The sequence below is a fragment of the Engystomops pustulosus genome, chromosome 7 (genome assembly GCF_040894005.1).
Source record: "Engystomops pustulosus chromosome 7, aEngPut4.maternal, whole genome shotgun sequence".
Taxonomy (NCBI): Eukaryota; Metazoa; Chordata; class Amphibia; order Anura; family Leptodactylidae; genus Engystomops; species Engystomops pustulosus.
In genome coordinates, this window is record NC_092417.1 from 48,002,017 (window position 1) to 48,019,396 (window position 17,380).

The 17,380-nt window shown below is 37.9% G+C and overlaps 1 protein-coding gene across 4 annotated transcripts in view; it reads right to left on the reverse strand.

The window, feature by feature from the left end:
• Window positions 1-1,376: 1,376 nt before the first annotated feature.
• C7H14orf39 (chromosome 7 C14orf39 homolog) overlaps window positions 1,377-17,380 on the reverse strand; it is a 39,073-nt gene continuing 23,069 nt past the window's right edge. For 2 of the 4 annotated variants that reach the window (XM_072115804.1, XM_072115805.1), the window contains 8 exons: window positions 14,905-14,993; window positions 12,642-12,712; window positions 11,371-11,423; window positions 9,967-10,031; window positions 9,139-9,335; window positions 5,764-5,878; window positions 4,122-4,176; window positions 1,377-2,702 (listed from right to left, as the gene is read on the reverse strand). In XM_072115804.1, the coding sequence (XP_071971905.1) occupies window positions 2,524-2,702; window positions 4,122-4,176; window positions 5,764-5,878; window positions 9,139-9,335; window positions 9,967-10,031; window positions 11,371-11,423; window positions 12,642-12,712; window positions 14,905-14,993 (824 nt within the window). In that variant the 3' untranslated portion in view covers window positions 1,377-2,523. The remainder of the gene's footprint in view (window positions 2,703-4,121; window positions 4,177-5,763; window positions 5,879-9,138; window positions 9,336-9,966; window positions 10,032-11,370; window positions 11,424-12,641; window positions 12,713-14,904; window positions 14,994-17,380) is intronic. The other 2 variants (XM_072115806.1, XM_072115807.1) reach the window with 2 other exon arrangements.

Consider the following 17,380-nt stretch of genomic DNA (forward strand, 5'->3'; position numbering starts at 1 on the left):
CAGTAAGTCTACACATTTCAATCTGATACTGTAAGTAGCATTTAAGATGTATTTTCCTTGAATGCTTAATCACATTAAAGGAGTATTTGTTTCTCTATTGTAATAGAAAAAAGGGAGATTATAGCACTATAGACTGTAACATATTAATATGTTGAATAAATAAGACATACACACTTTCCATCTAGCTTTCTATTTTTTTTAACCCAATGGAATACACAGATACTGTACTATATCAAATTCGGCACCTACAGTATTTCTCTGTAAAGTAAGAATTCCAAAAAATTCTAGGGGAGAATGCCTTTGCAATATGACATCCAATGGATAATGCCAGAGTTATAATAAAAAAGATACAAAGCTCGAGTTGAAGCCCATAGTTTTGTATGGGTGCAGAATTAGGGCTGTGAACGATTTTCTGTCTTAACGGAGTATACTACAGCTGTGTATGCAAGTTCTTATTTATTTTCCATATTTTTTGTATAATTTATTATTTAAAAGTGCCATATAGGTGGTTATAGTGTCTTCACACAGTGGAGATCAAGGGTTCTGCTGCTCGTCGGACTGTGCGCCTTTTTCGGGGATTACACGGCTTGCACTGGTATTTAACAAGTGTCTGCACTGGGACTTTAGTGCATGCAATCCTTTAGTGCTTCGCTGGTTTCCATGCGACACAATTTAGGGGGTAGTGCCGGAGTGAGCGCAGGATTTAACATTCAAATTGTGCCACAAGCCCAAGCACTTACATGCACCGGGAAGAAGAAGGTGAACACTGTCGGACCTGAGCGGGGAAGCGATATCGCGGCACAGTGCATTATCATCGGACAATGCACTTTAGGTGAACTCCAGCGACCGGGTATGTAAATGTGCCCCAGTAATTGGGTTTTTAAGAACAGTGGTTTCCCCAATTGTAGTAAAAGTGCACCCACCAGACCAGACCCCAGACTTAATAAGAAGTTCAGGAACGGGGCTGGTTTCAGCACAACTTTCCCACTGTGGTTAACACATGTGAGTGATTGTGAGTTAAAAGTCTTTAAAGACCACTTACACAGTCTCTAAAGGCTATTAAATGGCTGTGGCCATGGGCTCACCTGCCGGCAGTGCTGGGCACCGTACATTGTCACTCTGGAGAGGATCATCAATCTACCATGTCATTGGGGGGGGGGGCCCAAAAAATTGTGTCAGGTTAGTGCCAATGCTTCTGCCCATAGTAGTTTAAATCCTGAGAGAATTCAAACAGTTAATACCCATTCGCACGTGTTACTGGTTGTGATTGGACCCAAATAGGATGTTAAAATTCGGGTCCGGCTGAGTTCAGCGGGTCCGCTCATAACTAATTAATGGTAGTGTTGGGGTGTTGTATCTTATAACAAACTACAATATACTGTTGAAATTAGTGCTGTATTTATTACTGTGTCCATCAAAACTGAAGCATATTTATTACATATTTGTTCAGACAGTCTATGACATATGCAAAACTCAGAAAGAACAATTATAAATACAATAACATTTTTGGGGAACCTAAATCTGATATTGCATAAATTGCATTGAAAACTATTTATTAAAGGGAACCTATCAGCAAACTTGACACTGTCCAAGTGAAGACACTCTGCTAAAGGTGAAAACACACTAAATCCAGTGCTTTAATTGGTATAACTGTTAGCCTTATCATTATTAAGAGTTCCCCCAAACACCCTAATGTATACATGCCAACCCTGTGCCTAGGGTCACATGGGCGTCTCCCTGTAGAGGGGGAGTTAAGAAGTTATCTTGTAAGATAACTTTTTCTCGTACACTACCTAGCCCACTGATGTATTTGCTTACACCATGAATATGCCACATTTCATTGTCAAAATTACAGGACACAAGGGGATCCCCCTTGACTCCAGATACTGAATTAACATGCATAAATGGAACAAGCTTAAATGTAAAATACCAACAATAAGGCTATCAGTTATACAAGTTACATTACTACATTCAGTGTATTGTCACTTGCAGCATGGTGCCTTTAGAGGTAAAATATGCAATTTAGAAGAGAAAGGATTTGCATTTAACTACTTATACAGCTGTAAACAAAATAAAATTTCAAGACCTATTTAGAACGAAAATTTAAAACAGATGTACATAAAAAGTTAAGGAACGTTGTAAATGTATGATCCAGATTATTATTTTATTTTGATTTTATCGGTTTATATTATAAATCAAAGCTATACTTACGTTGCAGCTGCTTGTTAGCAGGAACAATTGAAAATAACGTAAGTTTAGGGCAGCAAATAATCCTGGGAGGTTTCAGCTATGAAATTCTGCATAAAAATAGTGGGTCATACTTCAGACAGAATGTTAGGATCAGTACAAAAAGTATTATAATACATTTACAAAGTAGCTCAAGTTTTTAATGGAGATTTTATATTACTGTAACTAATAAATATTTTATATCAGTAGGTTGCTAAATGTTCTTAATAAACAACATAAATTGAGTGATGACTATTAGATGTCTCACAGATATTTAAGTAGAAGAAAAACATGAACCTAAAAAAATGAAAATGAGCTGCTTTCTGTAGATTCAAACTCCATAGAGTTTCTTCCTTCCTGTCCGAACGGTAACATAAAGTTGAAGTCATCTTTGTCATCATCTGAAGCTTGTGAAGACTTTGTGGTAAATAAAAATGGAAATTCTTCATCACCTTCCATATTCTGAAACAGATTTCCTGAAAAAGAGACAAAGATTTTTGGACTGAAAAAACGTAAAATTTAAAATTACCAGCACAGAATTCATAAATGTAGAAAATCACTGTAAGCTTTAGAGGCACTTTACAAAAACGCTAAAACTTAGCTTCAATTTATTGAATGTTAAAGTAAGCTAGCTGGGATAAATAAAAATCACACAAACACAACATTAAATAATAGGGCTAGTGTGGAGACATTTGTCTTTTAAGATTCATTACTCACAGCTCTCTTAATTCTCACACAAGCTGTAGGACTAATTGATAATTCCATGGATGGACTAGTATCTATTTGCTTGTTATATCAAAAGTCTAGCCATGCTCATCCCCATCCAAATTCCTGACTAGTGGTGCTACTACAACTAGACCCTCTGTCCCTTATTCTTTCTGTAACCCTATACGCATTTCACTCTGACCATGAGTTCATCAGGGGTTAAAATAGGTCTAAAGGCAAGCAAGCCCGGCATTATATTATACCCGTGGCGCCACCTGTGTAGCCTGCACAGCCACTCTTGTCCGGGATCTGGTTCTTCACCCGGTCGGGGGGGGGGGGGGAGTTATCCAACACAGAACCCTGGCCTCCGCGTCATCATCCAGAGACAAAGTCACATGAACGGGAGGGCGTATTTGGCAATACAGGCAGCCCCGGGTTACGTACAGGATCGGTTCTGTAGGTTTGTTCTTAAGTTGAATTTGTATGTACGGTAAGTCGAGACTGTATACTTTATAATTGTAAACCCACCCAATTTTTTTTTTTTAATCTCTGTCACAATTGGATTTTATAACTTTTGGCTTGTTACTAGAACCAGGATTAACAATAAAGCTTCATTGCAGACACCTGTGATAACTGTTACAGCTGTTTATTGTAGCCTAGGGCTAAAGTACAGGAACCAACTACCAACTACCAGAAATCCGTTTGTAACTAGGGGTCGTCTGTAAGTCGGGTGTTCTTAAGTAGGGGACTGCCTGTACTGAAGCAACATCTCAACACATCATCCAGGAAGTTAAAGCTTGGGCACAAATGGGTCTTCCAAATGGACACTGACCCACAGCTACTGCCAAACTGGTTACACGGTGGCTTAAGGATAACAAATGTCTTTACAAAACGCTTGACCCAAGTCATGCAGTTTAACGGCAATGTTACGAAATACTATGTGTGTAAACTTTTGCAGAAAGTTATAAAAATACATTTAAAAATTATCTCTCAAATTATTTTGGCAATTGCGAAATATAAATAATTTTGGTAAGCCTAACTGACCTAAAATGGAAAAGGTTTTTTTTTTATTTCATGTGAGACAAAAAGAATTTTTTATATAGAGTATGTTTCAAATTAATATGCCATCCATAGTGTGGTGTAAGGGGAAGTGTGTGCTGTGCATTGCTTGCGCATATAATGATACTAACCAATGTGTTTTGCCGGGGATGTCGGAACAGTATTTGCTGGTGTAAAGCTTTCTTGCTATAATAAAATGGTAGATAATTAATGATAAATTAACAATTAATTAAAATCTATTATTTTACATTTTTGTCTTCAAAAATGCTTGCTTATTTGCACTTGTTTATATGTATATGGTCCACTCTCTTACAAAATACCCACTGTGACACAGAACAGAATGTAAGCTATTTGCACTTTAATGTATTTCCATTATTTCTATCATTGTATTTCAACTTAGACCTCAAATATAAAAGTTTTATTTCCAAAAGTCATAGAGGTTACTCTGATATTTGCTATTATACCATATGGATATGAATGAAATTCATTTTCTGCTCAGGACTCCAGTTAGCCTAGCTGCAGAGGAACATGTGGCTTCTCAGCCTCAAACAGCAGACCCAGGTGTCATTGGTGTGTGAGGAACACTCATGCACTGATGACAAAAGGAAATACTGCCCAAACCGTAAATATGAACAGGAATAGGACCTACTCTGAGTTTTGTGGCTTGAGCAGTTGGCTCACAAATGGGTTGTTGAAACCACAGTTGTATGTATGAGCCTATAAAAATATAGAACAGATTGCAGAGCTTATCCGAACAATGGTTACTACTCTGGAAAAATGGGTGCCATAGAAAGTAAAATTTCCCTTCTACCACTTCCATAGTGTTAGTATGAGATTGATCTGACAGCACAACCACTTTAAAATTAAAGTGCAATATTTTTTCACAATTCAATAGGTTTTTGGATGTAGGGTAACTTAGTATTTTACAATATTACCTTCATACAGCAGTTTCTTTACTATCGTCCTCAGTTTAGACATTTTCTACAGTAGCTGTCTTCTTCGGCTGTGCTGATTATCTCTGTGACTGTAGTCACCAAGTATTTACTCAAGAAACTATACAGATTATAACTGCTGGAGGTAAGAGGCTGCCGATCCCTGCTCACTGTGGAGGGATGGGGTAGGTCATTTGATGATCTCAATATGTAGCTTGTAGAAGATTTGTGTCTGTGAAGAATTTTGAATGCAAAAGTCTCCTGCAAAGAATAGTGAGGTAGAAAGGCTCTCCCGTTTCCCATCAATCCCTCCATCTAAGTCTGTAAGTGTACATAACTTTCTCTGTCTATCTCTGCACCTCAAGCTTTATCATAGACTCTTGACATTTTGGGAGATTTACTATGCCAGTTTTCACTTTAGTGGTCACACAGCGCAGTCTAAACTTCATGTAACTATTTCACTGCTGGTTTCTACTACTTATGCCATGCTCCTTCATGTGAGAAAAGCTGCCAGATGCTTTATGTACACAATATAGATGCTTTATGCATATAATATACAGAGCTCAGTGGATTTACTTGCAGAAATCGCACTGTATCTGCTCAATTACTTCAGTTAATACTCACTGGTATCTTCAAAACAGAAAAATGTCATAATGCTAGAAATAAAAGGGCAAGCAGCACAATCTGAACATCGTTATGTTTGTTTGGTGGGGGAATCACATATGACAATTTGGTAAAACCCATTATGAAATGATAGTTACACTTTACATTTCTTATTATGTTTCATTAAGATGAGCAGTAATTGTAGTTAAGGTCTTATCAAGATGCATATTCATTTTACCTGGTCTGCAAACCTTACTGTTGCAAAAGAGTCAAAACTTTTTAGATTAGGAGTTTTAGGTGTGGAAGTCTTAAAAAGATTTAAACATGGAGATGCTTCTGTGGTTTTGGAAAATCTGCAAAAAATTATAACATAATTTTACAAATTAAAGAAATATATTGATATATCCCATTCTGTTAGTAAAATGTAAATTTTGATAAAAATATTATTTTAAAAAAGTGCTAAATTTACCAAGAATGTGTACTGATAAATTTACCTCAAATATTTGGTTTGCCAACATACATATGGTCATTTAGTTAGTGAGAGGTAATGAGATAATAGTGGATTACAGGATGGAAACCATAGGACAGGCAATGATGATAAAATGAGAGTCTGCTAATTGCCCCCTCCCCCTCTTCCTCATGAGTAATGCATGCCTGAGGGAATCTGACAAACAAATTAGGTCATTGGTGGATTCCCACTATAAAAGCAATACTCACTAAAGGAATTTAATTTGTGCCTAGAAAAAAACAAAAACAGCTATAATCAAACCCACCAGGCTAGTCTGTCTCCTCTTTGTTACGCCCAAAATAGGGTAAGCTCTCAAAGAAGGCTGTCTTACGGACAGTCAGTTTTCATTGAAATCATTGACCTCCATTTGATTTAATTGGGTATTGTGCAATGCTTTGTTTTCCTTTCAGTTGAAAGGACAATGATCGTTTACATTGTAGTTCCACCATTCCTAGCAGCTTATTATAGTCGTGATCAGGAACTTTTTTGATAATTTTCCAGCAGGGAAATGTGCAAGCTGAAATCGGAATATAGACTTTAACCTTTTATCCCTGCAGCTCTTCTCATTTATTGTTCTTTACCCCACTTGTCAAACCTATCATTTTTTATTTTTCAGTTTCCTTGAAGTTATATGAGGGCTTGTTTTCTGTGGAACAATAATACCTATTGGCACCATTTCAGCCTAAATGAGACATCCCCTGTATTCTCTGTGTCAAAACTGATACCAAATTTATATAGCTTTTTTAGGCACCCTAAAATTCAAGCACTTGATCACTCATACAATATACTGAAATGATATGACATGGGGGCGTCAATGGGTCCCGCTGCTATTTAACGGCCAATTTCAAATAAGCTTTTATATGTTGTCCAAGGAGGTCAAACTAAAAATTAAAGAAAGAAAGAAAGAAAGGATATCGGGATAAATTGGAGAATAAACTATCTGAGGGTGACCCCAGGGAAGTTTGGAAAGGTTTGAGAACAATAATGGGATTACCATCTAAAGGGGGGCAAGGTAGACGGAAGTGGTGAGTTAGCAGACGAGTTAAATTGGTTCTAGATTTACATTAGAGGCTGGAGTAGTTTGTGAAACAAATAGTGAGGTCCCTACATCTGGACCAGCCACATTTGGCCCTGATATAAAGCAGGGTAAATATGTGGTAGCAGATTCGGCGAATTGTAAAATTAGTAAAATAAAGGATTTTAAAACAACTGAACAACTGAACAGACTTAAATTGAGAAAGGCATCTGGTCCAGACAATATTTCAGCAAGAGTCCTACAAACATGCAGTTATGAACTAAGCCCGGTGTTTACCAGAATTTTTAATATTAGTCTTGATACTGCCAACGTACCAAAACTCTGGAAGATGACCACCATAGTTCCACTTGGTAAGGTCGCCTTAATGGCACTCATTATGAAAGTCTTTAAAAAGCTTGGTATTATATAGACTGAGTGCAGTTGTTTCCCCACACCTGGACCCGCTCCAGTTTGCTTACCGACCGGGACTACTGTAGGGACGGACGACGCACTGCTCTATTTATTAGAGCGAGTGTATTCTCATCTGGGCACTTTTAGGCAATGCTGTTCGGCTAACGTCTTTTGACTTCAGTAGTGCTTTTAACTGTATTGTGCCAGAGCGCTTAGTTGAGAAATTGGAAAAACTATCCGTGGATCAGAAAACTGGGTGAAGGATTATTTGAAAAACAGACCGCAAAAAGTGAGAGTCAGGGGCCACTGGTCGGGGGAGGTTCACCACTCCTATTTTCTGTATATACGTCAGATTTCCGCAGAAATGATGATCGGTGCTTTGTGCAAAAATACTCAGACGATCCGATTCTTGTAAGACTTATAAAAGATGGTGAAGACATAGGTTATAGAATATCCGTGACAGAATTTTGCGACTGGTGTGCGGTAAATAGTCTGAAATTGAATCAGTCAAAAAACAAAGAAATTGTAGTTGATTTTAAGAGGTAAAGGAAGGACTGGGTTGAACCACTGACTGTAGATGGGGTGGAAATCAAACGTGTGCGGGAGTACAAATATTTAGGCGTAATAATTGATGAAAAATTTAAATGGCAGTCTCAAGTGAACTGTGCATATAGGAAGGCAACGGGTAAGTTGACAGACCAACTTCACCTGTTGTATAATCAACTACAAGGGCAGTGGTAAACTAAATGAAATTAGATAGTTTGACCTGGGATCAAGGTGATGGGGAAGAGAGCCCCGGTGCCCAAGAGAGGAATATAGGGCAGAGGTGCAACGGAAAAAGAAGAAGAGGCGCAACAATCGTGTAAGTATGTTTGGAACAATGATGGAAGTATAAGGAGGGACTCTCACCTTGGTTTAGATGAAATGAGCGTGTAGCAATATAGATGGACGTAGCTGCCGACCTCAAATATCCACGTTCAATGATGGACCAGGACCCATGAACGATGTGTAAATATCCTTTTTGCCCGAAAGAGAGGTTGGGATGGCGCTGCGTATAAATTCCACGCGGAGGTCCAATGTATTAAAGGAATCCGCTTTATTAGTGCAACATAACATAATTTGTTGCACTAATAAAGCGGATTCCTTTAATACATTGGACCTCCGCGTGGAAATTATACGCAGCGCCATCCCAACCTCTCTTTCGGGCAAAAAGGATAAATGAAATTAGATGCAGGGCGGATAGATACAAACAATCAAACTTGCCACATTCTATCTATCTGTCAAACATTAAAAAGGTGGTTTAATCAGATGTATTAGCAGTGGTTAAGATCTAGCTGTTGTATGCGTTAGTATAGGACTGCAGGGTGGGACATGAGTATAGACTACAGTACAGGTTCCGTGATTAGTGATTTTATGTAGAATTTTAATATTTTTAATGTTTTTTACTGTATTGTTCTTCTATGTTGTTGTGTTTGTCAAACAGGTTGTGACATCTTCTTCTCCCCCTTTTCGGGGACAATAAATAATAATAATTATTATTATTATTAACATGTGCTTTTTTCTACTATGAATCAACAATAAATACATGTTTTAAAAAGAACTTACAGTGATAGATTTGTATAAAAATATGTTAGAATATGATTGTACTAGCATCATTTGAAACTGAATACTTTACATACAAGTCCATTGAAGATTTTGAGGGCTTCTGATTTTTCTTTCCTTTGTTAAGTTCACGTTTCTTAATAGATGTATTTGCTGTAACAGACGGCGTGTTAGGTACGATGAATGGTGATGGAACGCTTGGTGATGCAAATACTTCTTTTGGTGGTGTTTCATCCATTCTGCATTCTATGTCTTCAGAACTTACAGAGTTTCCCTACACAATTGAAATAAACATCCAATAAATTGGAAGGTGTTTCAAGCCAACCAAATATGAGCCATCCTTTTTGGCCCGAGGTTGCTCACAAAAATATAGACAACTTCAACGTTCTCAAAGACGTTTTGCAGTCTAACAAGAAAGACCATTTGGGGCAGTGGAACATGTATCGAAAAATAGGGTCATGATCAACTACCTCCTCCTGCTTGTTCCACCAGTGTAGCTCCTCTGCCTGAGTGGTCATATGTACAAGAAAAGTATGCAAATCAGGAGTGCCATCGAAGTTAATTTATGAGTAATTTCTGAGGCCAGTTAGTCTGGGAGAATGGGGCTGCACCAGTGAAATCGAGCATCAGGGGTAGGTTAGTATGCCTAAAGGTAAACCCTACAGGCTTACTCACCGATATTTATAGGTATGTTAATTATTGCTGGAGATTTCAAGTACAGTTTGGTGAACCCCAAATACTTTCACAATGGTAGGAAAATTGGTAACATCATTTCAGCCGTTTTATATATATACAGTGGACAAAAAAATAAGTTGGCATAAATACTTAGCTTTTAAATTGGAGTCAGCCCTTACAGATAGCATTGACTAATGACAAAAGCAAATTTTCACACATAAACACTGTACCTGAGAAAAATAACCTGAATCTTTAGAAGTATCGGGGAAGTCAGTGAATTGTTGTCTTCTGATTTCTGCTCATGAATGAAAAAGAGCAAAAGAAAAATATTTATATTATCTAAAATGGTCACTAACTTTTCAACAATCTTTGTATAAATCTAGATTAAAAGTGACTACCACAAACTTAGCGATACATCTACAGAGCAAAATCCTTCATCTTGCACTTAGACAAATGGCATATGTGAGCTAGCCACAAAAATGTCAGCTCGATTATTGTCCGCCGTAGACATACATTGTGAAAGTCTGAGCTGGGTCACCGCACTGCAAAATATGGAAAAGGTTCTCTCAACCTCCCCCTGAACACTTTGTTCAGCCTGCCATCATAGCAGCTTCATACTGTGGGAGGGGGAAGTGCTGCTGTACAGTGAAAAGGTCTGCAAGCTACAGCATGGAGGGGCTCTGGTAATGTCCCCCATAGCCCTTCCATCTAATTAGCATAATTTTCTAAGTTGATTTTAGAAGGAAGGAGGTCATGGATAACCAATATAAGAAGATTATTGCAGTCACAGCTCCTGGATCTATGGTTAAGTGTCCCTGTTTAATCATGCTTGACTTTCATGGTAGATTTCCTTTAAAAGAGTAGTCATGGATCATTCATTTTTGTAAGTGCCCTAGGTGCAGTAAAAATATCAAACAAATTTTACGTTCTTTGATCCTTACCACCAGTCCAATATGTTCATCTTGTCACCATTTGCCTCTATTGGTGGCGTTGTGTCGACAGTGTGCATCTGCTAAAGCTGGCAGCGATGCCCTGTATACCAACAGGAACAAGCAATGACAGGAGTTGTCAGAGGTAAGGACCGAGGTAAGAAAGTAAGTTGTTTGTAATTTTTCCACCATCAGTATGGTCTTTTAAAAATAACAATTCCAGACAACCCCTTTAAGGAAGTAGAGGGTAGCAGTGTTACAAGCAATTGTTTTTTTATTTATCTTTTTATTGTAGATAAAAATAGGTAAATTAATGTCAAATGTTAATTATACCAATAAATCTAAAATTAATAATTAAATAACTTTGAAATAGGAGCCATTCAGTATGATGGGACTGGAGCATACAGTCAAGAACTGCAACAAATCATGAATGTCAGTTCCATAGAACTTGAATGGAGCAATAAAGTAAGATGAGATATGGGATGGGCATTTTGGCAGTCACATTTAGCTGATAACTTGCTATGACAAGAGTACCCCTTTAAAAAGTCCAAGCACTGTTATGTTCATGTTCAGTTAGTACAATAATCAGAAATGACTTTGATACAGTACCAGTCACATGATACAGTACCAGTCTTACTGTATCAGATTACCAGATTACTGTGAAAATATACAGAGAAACATAAATTGTGTTTAATGTGTACTTACCTGTTTCTTTGATATTCAGCTTTGAATGGATTTTCTTTTGAATGAGACCCAACCTGCAAAAAAATAGTATTTACATAGGAGCATTGCACAGGTGAAATTATAAATTAATTTCTAAAAAAGGGAGTCTCAATTATTTTAAGCCCTTCAGTCATTTCCCATAGTTTTGCTAGAACAATTATGACAAAACTGATTGTTTCCTATGTGGGGTTTCCACACCATTTACAGTGCATCTACATGACAGTATTTTATGGTGTCTTTTTAATTGTTCTGTTTATCTAATTGTCGCTTGGCTTGCATGAAAAGAGTGCAATATGTCTCTGTGGGAGAGTTGTTTGATAACGTGGTTCTGCAATTTTATAGTATTTCATAAGTAAAAAACAGCATTAAACTGTTCTTTTAGATGGCTTTGAATGTCCTGTTACCGTGCATATCTTTTGAAATATGAAAATATGAAATATAAAAATTGTGATTTATATATTGAACAGTAGTCCAATATTCAATACATCTTACTGTCTTTGTTGCATACAATGGGGACAGCCAGTGTCGGACTGGCCCACCAGAGTACCAGAGGATCCTCCGGTGGTCCCTGGCTCAACCCAATACTGAACCCCTGAGGTCAATCAGAAAACACCACAATTTGGAGGCTTCTAGAGTACATTTCCTGGGGAATAATGAAGAGTGGGCCCCCAAATTGATTTTCTCTGGTGGGCCTAAGGAAACCCAGTCCGACACTGGGGACAAGACAAGAGTAATTTAAATTTCACTTCTGCTAAGGTGTGTCAAATTGATCAAACACCGAATGATGTTTAATACACTTACAATGTTTGTAAGACTGTTCTGAAATGGACTCTACTTTCTATGCCTTCTGGTTATTAAATTTAATTGTGAAACAGTTTTTGCTATTGATAAATCTAATATAGAGGAATCCCACCAATCTTTCAAAGAGGGGTATGTGGTTTCACAGATAAGCCTAAAAGTTGGAAAAACATTTGAAACTTAGTGATGCTAGAATTGTGATGTATGGGACTTCATTCATCGGTCCCATTGTGTCTTTGTTGAGGACTGGCAATCTATTATTCTTATGTCCATTTGTGTATATGGGTGTCCACCTTTGGTTACTAATGAACACAACTGGATAACTTAGAATTTGCATACAGCAGAGAAATAGACTCTCTTCCTCAACCTTGGTCCTCTAAGGTCCTCTATTCTCTATGTGTACAGTGTATTCTTTGACAAATTAGTAAAATACTTACCAAATGTACTATTATTACCTGAGCTGACCTTGACATTGCAAATCTGTTGCTGGTGAAAAGCCTTTACTCTTATTATTAATGAAAGGCTCCTAATTAAAAAGGAACATACATAATGTTATAACTTGTCATGCATCCTAGGGATATCCCACAGCCATAGTCAAATGTAGCCTTAAAGCTTAACTAAACTTTTGAAGCATATTTGTTTTATTTCAGAAATGAATAGTACAGGTGATAATAGTAATCTCCATAATATACTTTATTTACAGGGAACCTGTCACCACATTTTCACAAATACAGCTAGTCACAGGTTCCCATAGAGCCCTATTATCTAAAGGGTACCCTTCTTTTAGCTAAAAAATGTTTCCCTTATATCCCTATGAATCAACTTTATATTGTTTTCCCTGGAATCCCTGGCTGACCCCTCCCATGTACTCCCCCCATGTCCCATGCCTCTTCTAAGTATTCAGCACTTCTTGTCACGTGACCAGGATGATGTCATCTTAGGTCCTGTCTACCCCATGTATTTATCTGATCACATTAAATCACTGCATACCACCATGGAAGCATAGGGACAAGCATGCAAAGCCAAAGGACTTCTTTTAAACACCCATAGCCATTCAGTAGCATAATTTTAAAAGTTGGGTTTAGAAGGAAGGTATATCTGTACCAATGTTTTCCTTGGTCTGTGCTGTAAAACTGAGGAGAGAATGAAATTCTTCATGTCTCACCTTCTTTGAGCAGTGTGAACAGTGGTCTAGTTGCTAGGCTTTTGTTCACCACACCGATCTCCTCTATAGCCTGACTCTGGATCAGCAACAGTTCACACTCTATGACTGACAGAACTCTACTCCTATCATGTGAAACTGATAGCACTTAAAAGATTATTTATTCGGTTTGCCTCTTGCCAGGTTAAAGTTTGCTTTACCTGTTTTATTGTCTGTGTGAGTGTTACTCTGTTATCTATACTTCTGGTTATTAAATTTTGGCTCTTGTTTGTAACTATCCCTTTGTATCTGGGATTTTGTGCCTTACATGGAATCTCTGTTATAACCTGGATGGCTGATTACTGTATATACTCGAGTATAAGCCGACCCGAGTATAAGTCAAGACCCCTAATTTTACCACCAAAAACTGGGAAAATCTATTGACTCAAGAATAAGCCGAGGGTGGATTGATCACAGACCCCCCAGTATATTGCCAGTAAGTCTCCAGTAGTGTACAGCCTGCCAGCTCCCAGTAGTATACAGTAAGCCCAGCCTGCCCCCAGTAGTATATAGCTAGCCTGCCCCCAGTAGTATACAGCCAGCCCAGCCTGCCCCCAGTAGTATATAGCCAGCCTGCCCCCAGTAGTATACAGCCAGCCCCCTGTAGTATACAGCCAGCCCAGCCTGCCCCCTGTAGTATATAGCCAGACCAGCCTGTCCCAAGTAGGATACAGCCAGCCACCCACTAGTATACAGCGAGCCCAGCACTAAAAAAAAAAAAACTTATATACTCACCCTCCGGTGGCCCCAATACGCAGCGCTACTCCCACGATGTCCGCACGGGTCCTCTTCTGGCTTCTATCTTCTTCTATCTTCTTCAGTCTTCTGTCCTCCGAAACATCCAGCAGGGGCCGGCAGGCGCATAGTAGGACGTGGCCGCTGCTGACGTCATACTATGCGACGGCCGGGAGAAAAAAATGGCGGCGCCCTGCAGGATGTTACCGAAGAAAGATGACAGAAGATAGAAGAAGATAGAAGACAGAAGCGGACCCGCCCGGACATCGGGGGAGCAGCGCGGACATCGGGGGGAGCAGCGCTGCGCATCGGGGCCACCGGTGGGTGAGTATATAAGTTTTGGCCGGTTTTTTAAATGCTGGTTTGGCTATTGACTCATGTATAAGCTGAGTTGAGGATTTTCAGCACATTTTTTGTGCTGAAAAACTTGGCTTATACACAAGTATATACGGTATTCTTTTGTGTTTTTTGTCCGTTTGTTCTGTTTCCTGTCCCCACTTTGGACACAAAATATTGCTTAGGATACACAGAGACAAGTAGGCAGGGCATGTTGAGGGGATAAAGCTTAGGGCACATTGTCCTGTCTTGTCTGTCCTCCTTCAATCTAAATCCTCCCATTACAGGAGGAAGCCATGAATAACAAGTATAGGAAGATTACCACAGTCAGGTTCTATGTGTCCCTGGTTTATCATGCTTGACTTTGATGGTACATTTTCATTTAAAAATGACATGTAAAAAGTAAAATATATTACAAAAAAATTTTCAAATAAAATATTAAAGACCTGAATTTTCTTTACCAAACACGGAACTTGATTTGAAACAATGCTGTTGTTATTTTGGAGTTCACCAATGTTTTCTTTGTACCCTTTTTCTGTAAGAAAATATAGCAATATTGCTAAGAATACATCAGAACCATCCAAACAACACCTTTTTATCATCAAAATGGTTTATCTGTTTTCCCGCCTTTTTCAGTCCTTGTCAAACTGGAAGTGATCACTTTTTGTTTGTTGTCAAGTAATTGCCGCACACAATGGTAATTGTTTTAAATTTTACTCAATTTTATGTCTTGCAAAATTATGAAGAAGAAAATAGGAAGTCCAGAGCAGCACAAGCCGATAATAGATGGTTAGTTGCAAAATTGTGAGGTATAATATGTTGCTAAGAAGCAACAGTTCCCTTCTAAAGAGCCCTGATAACAGCTGAAGACATAAATAGGATGAAAATCAACCTAATGAAACGTAAAGAGTAGGAGAGTATTAGAAAAATAAGAGAAAGGAGCAGGAAAAGGAGAGAGGGGAAGGGATCCCGCATGGGTGAACCAAGAAACACTACACTGTCGGAAGGAAACAGTGAGCATAATACCAAAGGAAGACCAAATTGTCAAAAAACGTTTTGTGCCTATCATTAAAGATAAAGGTGAGCTCTTCATCAAACAGTTACTAATTTGATCTCTGTTTAGGAAAATGTTAGCGCAAAATTTTCTCCATGTCGCAGTTTTTGGAAACCAAAATAAATAAATAATCTGCAGCAAGGCATGGGGAATAGCAGAAATAATGAATTAATGCATTTATTATATATTGCCAAACAAACAAATATTTTATTAAGTTCATCAATATTAAAAATCCAGAAGAAAATGAGGGGGTTAATTTAAAATATAATACATATATGGGGAAACACATACAGGGGGCAAATCATTCATAGTATAGAAAAAAAATGTGTATATATTCTCAAGGTACAGGCAATCGCCTAATTAAGAACACCCAACAACTCATATTTAATATTTTTGCACATATAAATTTTATATTTAGAGAATACAATGAATACATGATACACCTTTTGTAAGAGGGGGATAAAAAAAATTGACACTTGGTATTATGATTTTTTCATGTTAAAGAGGTTGTATAGATTGAAAGTTACCTTCTCTCACACATTATTCTACATTTTTTTGCCACTTTGGTGCTTATATATTGGTATTCTACATATATTCAGTTTTATTTGGCTCTTTTTATGTATGGTGTGAGGCTGAATGTGTGATATTGATAATAATTTTTATTTTGTTTTTTCTTGTGTTGAGGTCCCCTTGATAGCAATATACTTTTGGAAATGTCACTGTTTTTATTGTATATTATTTATTTATTTATAGTATTGACCTTATTGGGATTCTTTCCATTCTTATTTGTTTCTTCATGATGAAAATATGACTTGATCCTCCTCCACCTTGGTTGACGCGTGCAATGGATCATTCAACGCATGGGTCAACCATGGGTTTACCCGGTCTTTTCCATCAGCCTTACCTTACCTTATTTTCTATGGTGGGTGGAAGTTGGATGCGGGCTGCGGCTGATTTGGCTGCAATTCTGTCCATCCGATCAGCTGATTGGCTGGGCGGGATCATTTGCAGCTTGGCTGTCACATGTCTATGCCACATGTCTGGAGCGTGACAAGTGACTGCAGCTGATCCCGGGTCACCGAGGTGGATGGAGGATGAGCAATGCATATGGTGGTGATTATCTCACCTGTATATTGTAATAAATTACGATTAATTCCCTCTCCATTTGGGACCTATAAGCGAGGAACATATAGTCAGTATGAATTCATGCCTAGACAAAGGCACTGCATTTGCTGAAATGCCCGTCAGGCTTGGGACTCCAGGTAGACATTTAGTATACTGGATTTTTAAATTTTTTTTTTGTGTGTTTAACATTAGAGCTTGGCAAATTTCCAATAGATATATATGGATATTTTGCACATTGGCTATAGCTAACATTACTTCAGTTTAATTGTGACTATGTCAATTTAAGCCTACCATTGTTTAGTCCAGTATACTTTACGAATATATACACATTTTTTCTATACTATGCATATATTGTCCCCTGTATGTGTTATCCCATATATGTACCATATTTTAAATGACCCCCCCTCCCCTTTTGTTCTGGATTTTTAATATTAATGAACTTAATAAAACATTAATTGCTATTAATTTTTTTTGTTTGGCATGAATTATTTGTAGTTTACAATGGTGGTGAGTTTCCTTTACAATTGCTTATTTAGTTATAAATGTATTATATATTGCTCTGAGCAGGACAACCTGAACCACAGTAGAGTATTCAACAAGGGCAGGTGTAACGAGACAATGCCTACTGAGAACTTCAGAATTTCAGTGAGTAAAGAATCCAAAGGGAATGCTTAGCAATAGGATTGATGGGATGGGATAAGAAGGTGGCATAAGAATATGGGTCTAACATGGTTGAAGCTTCA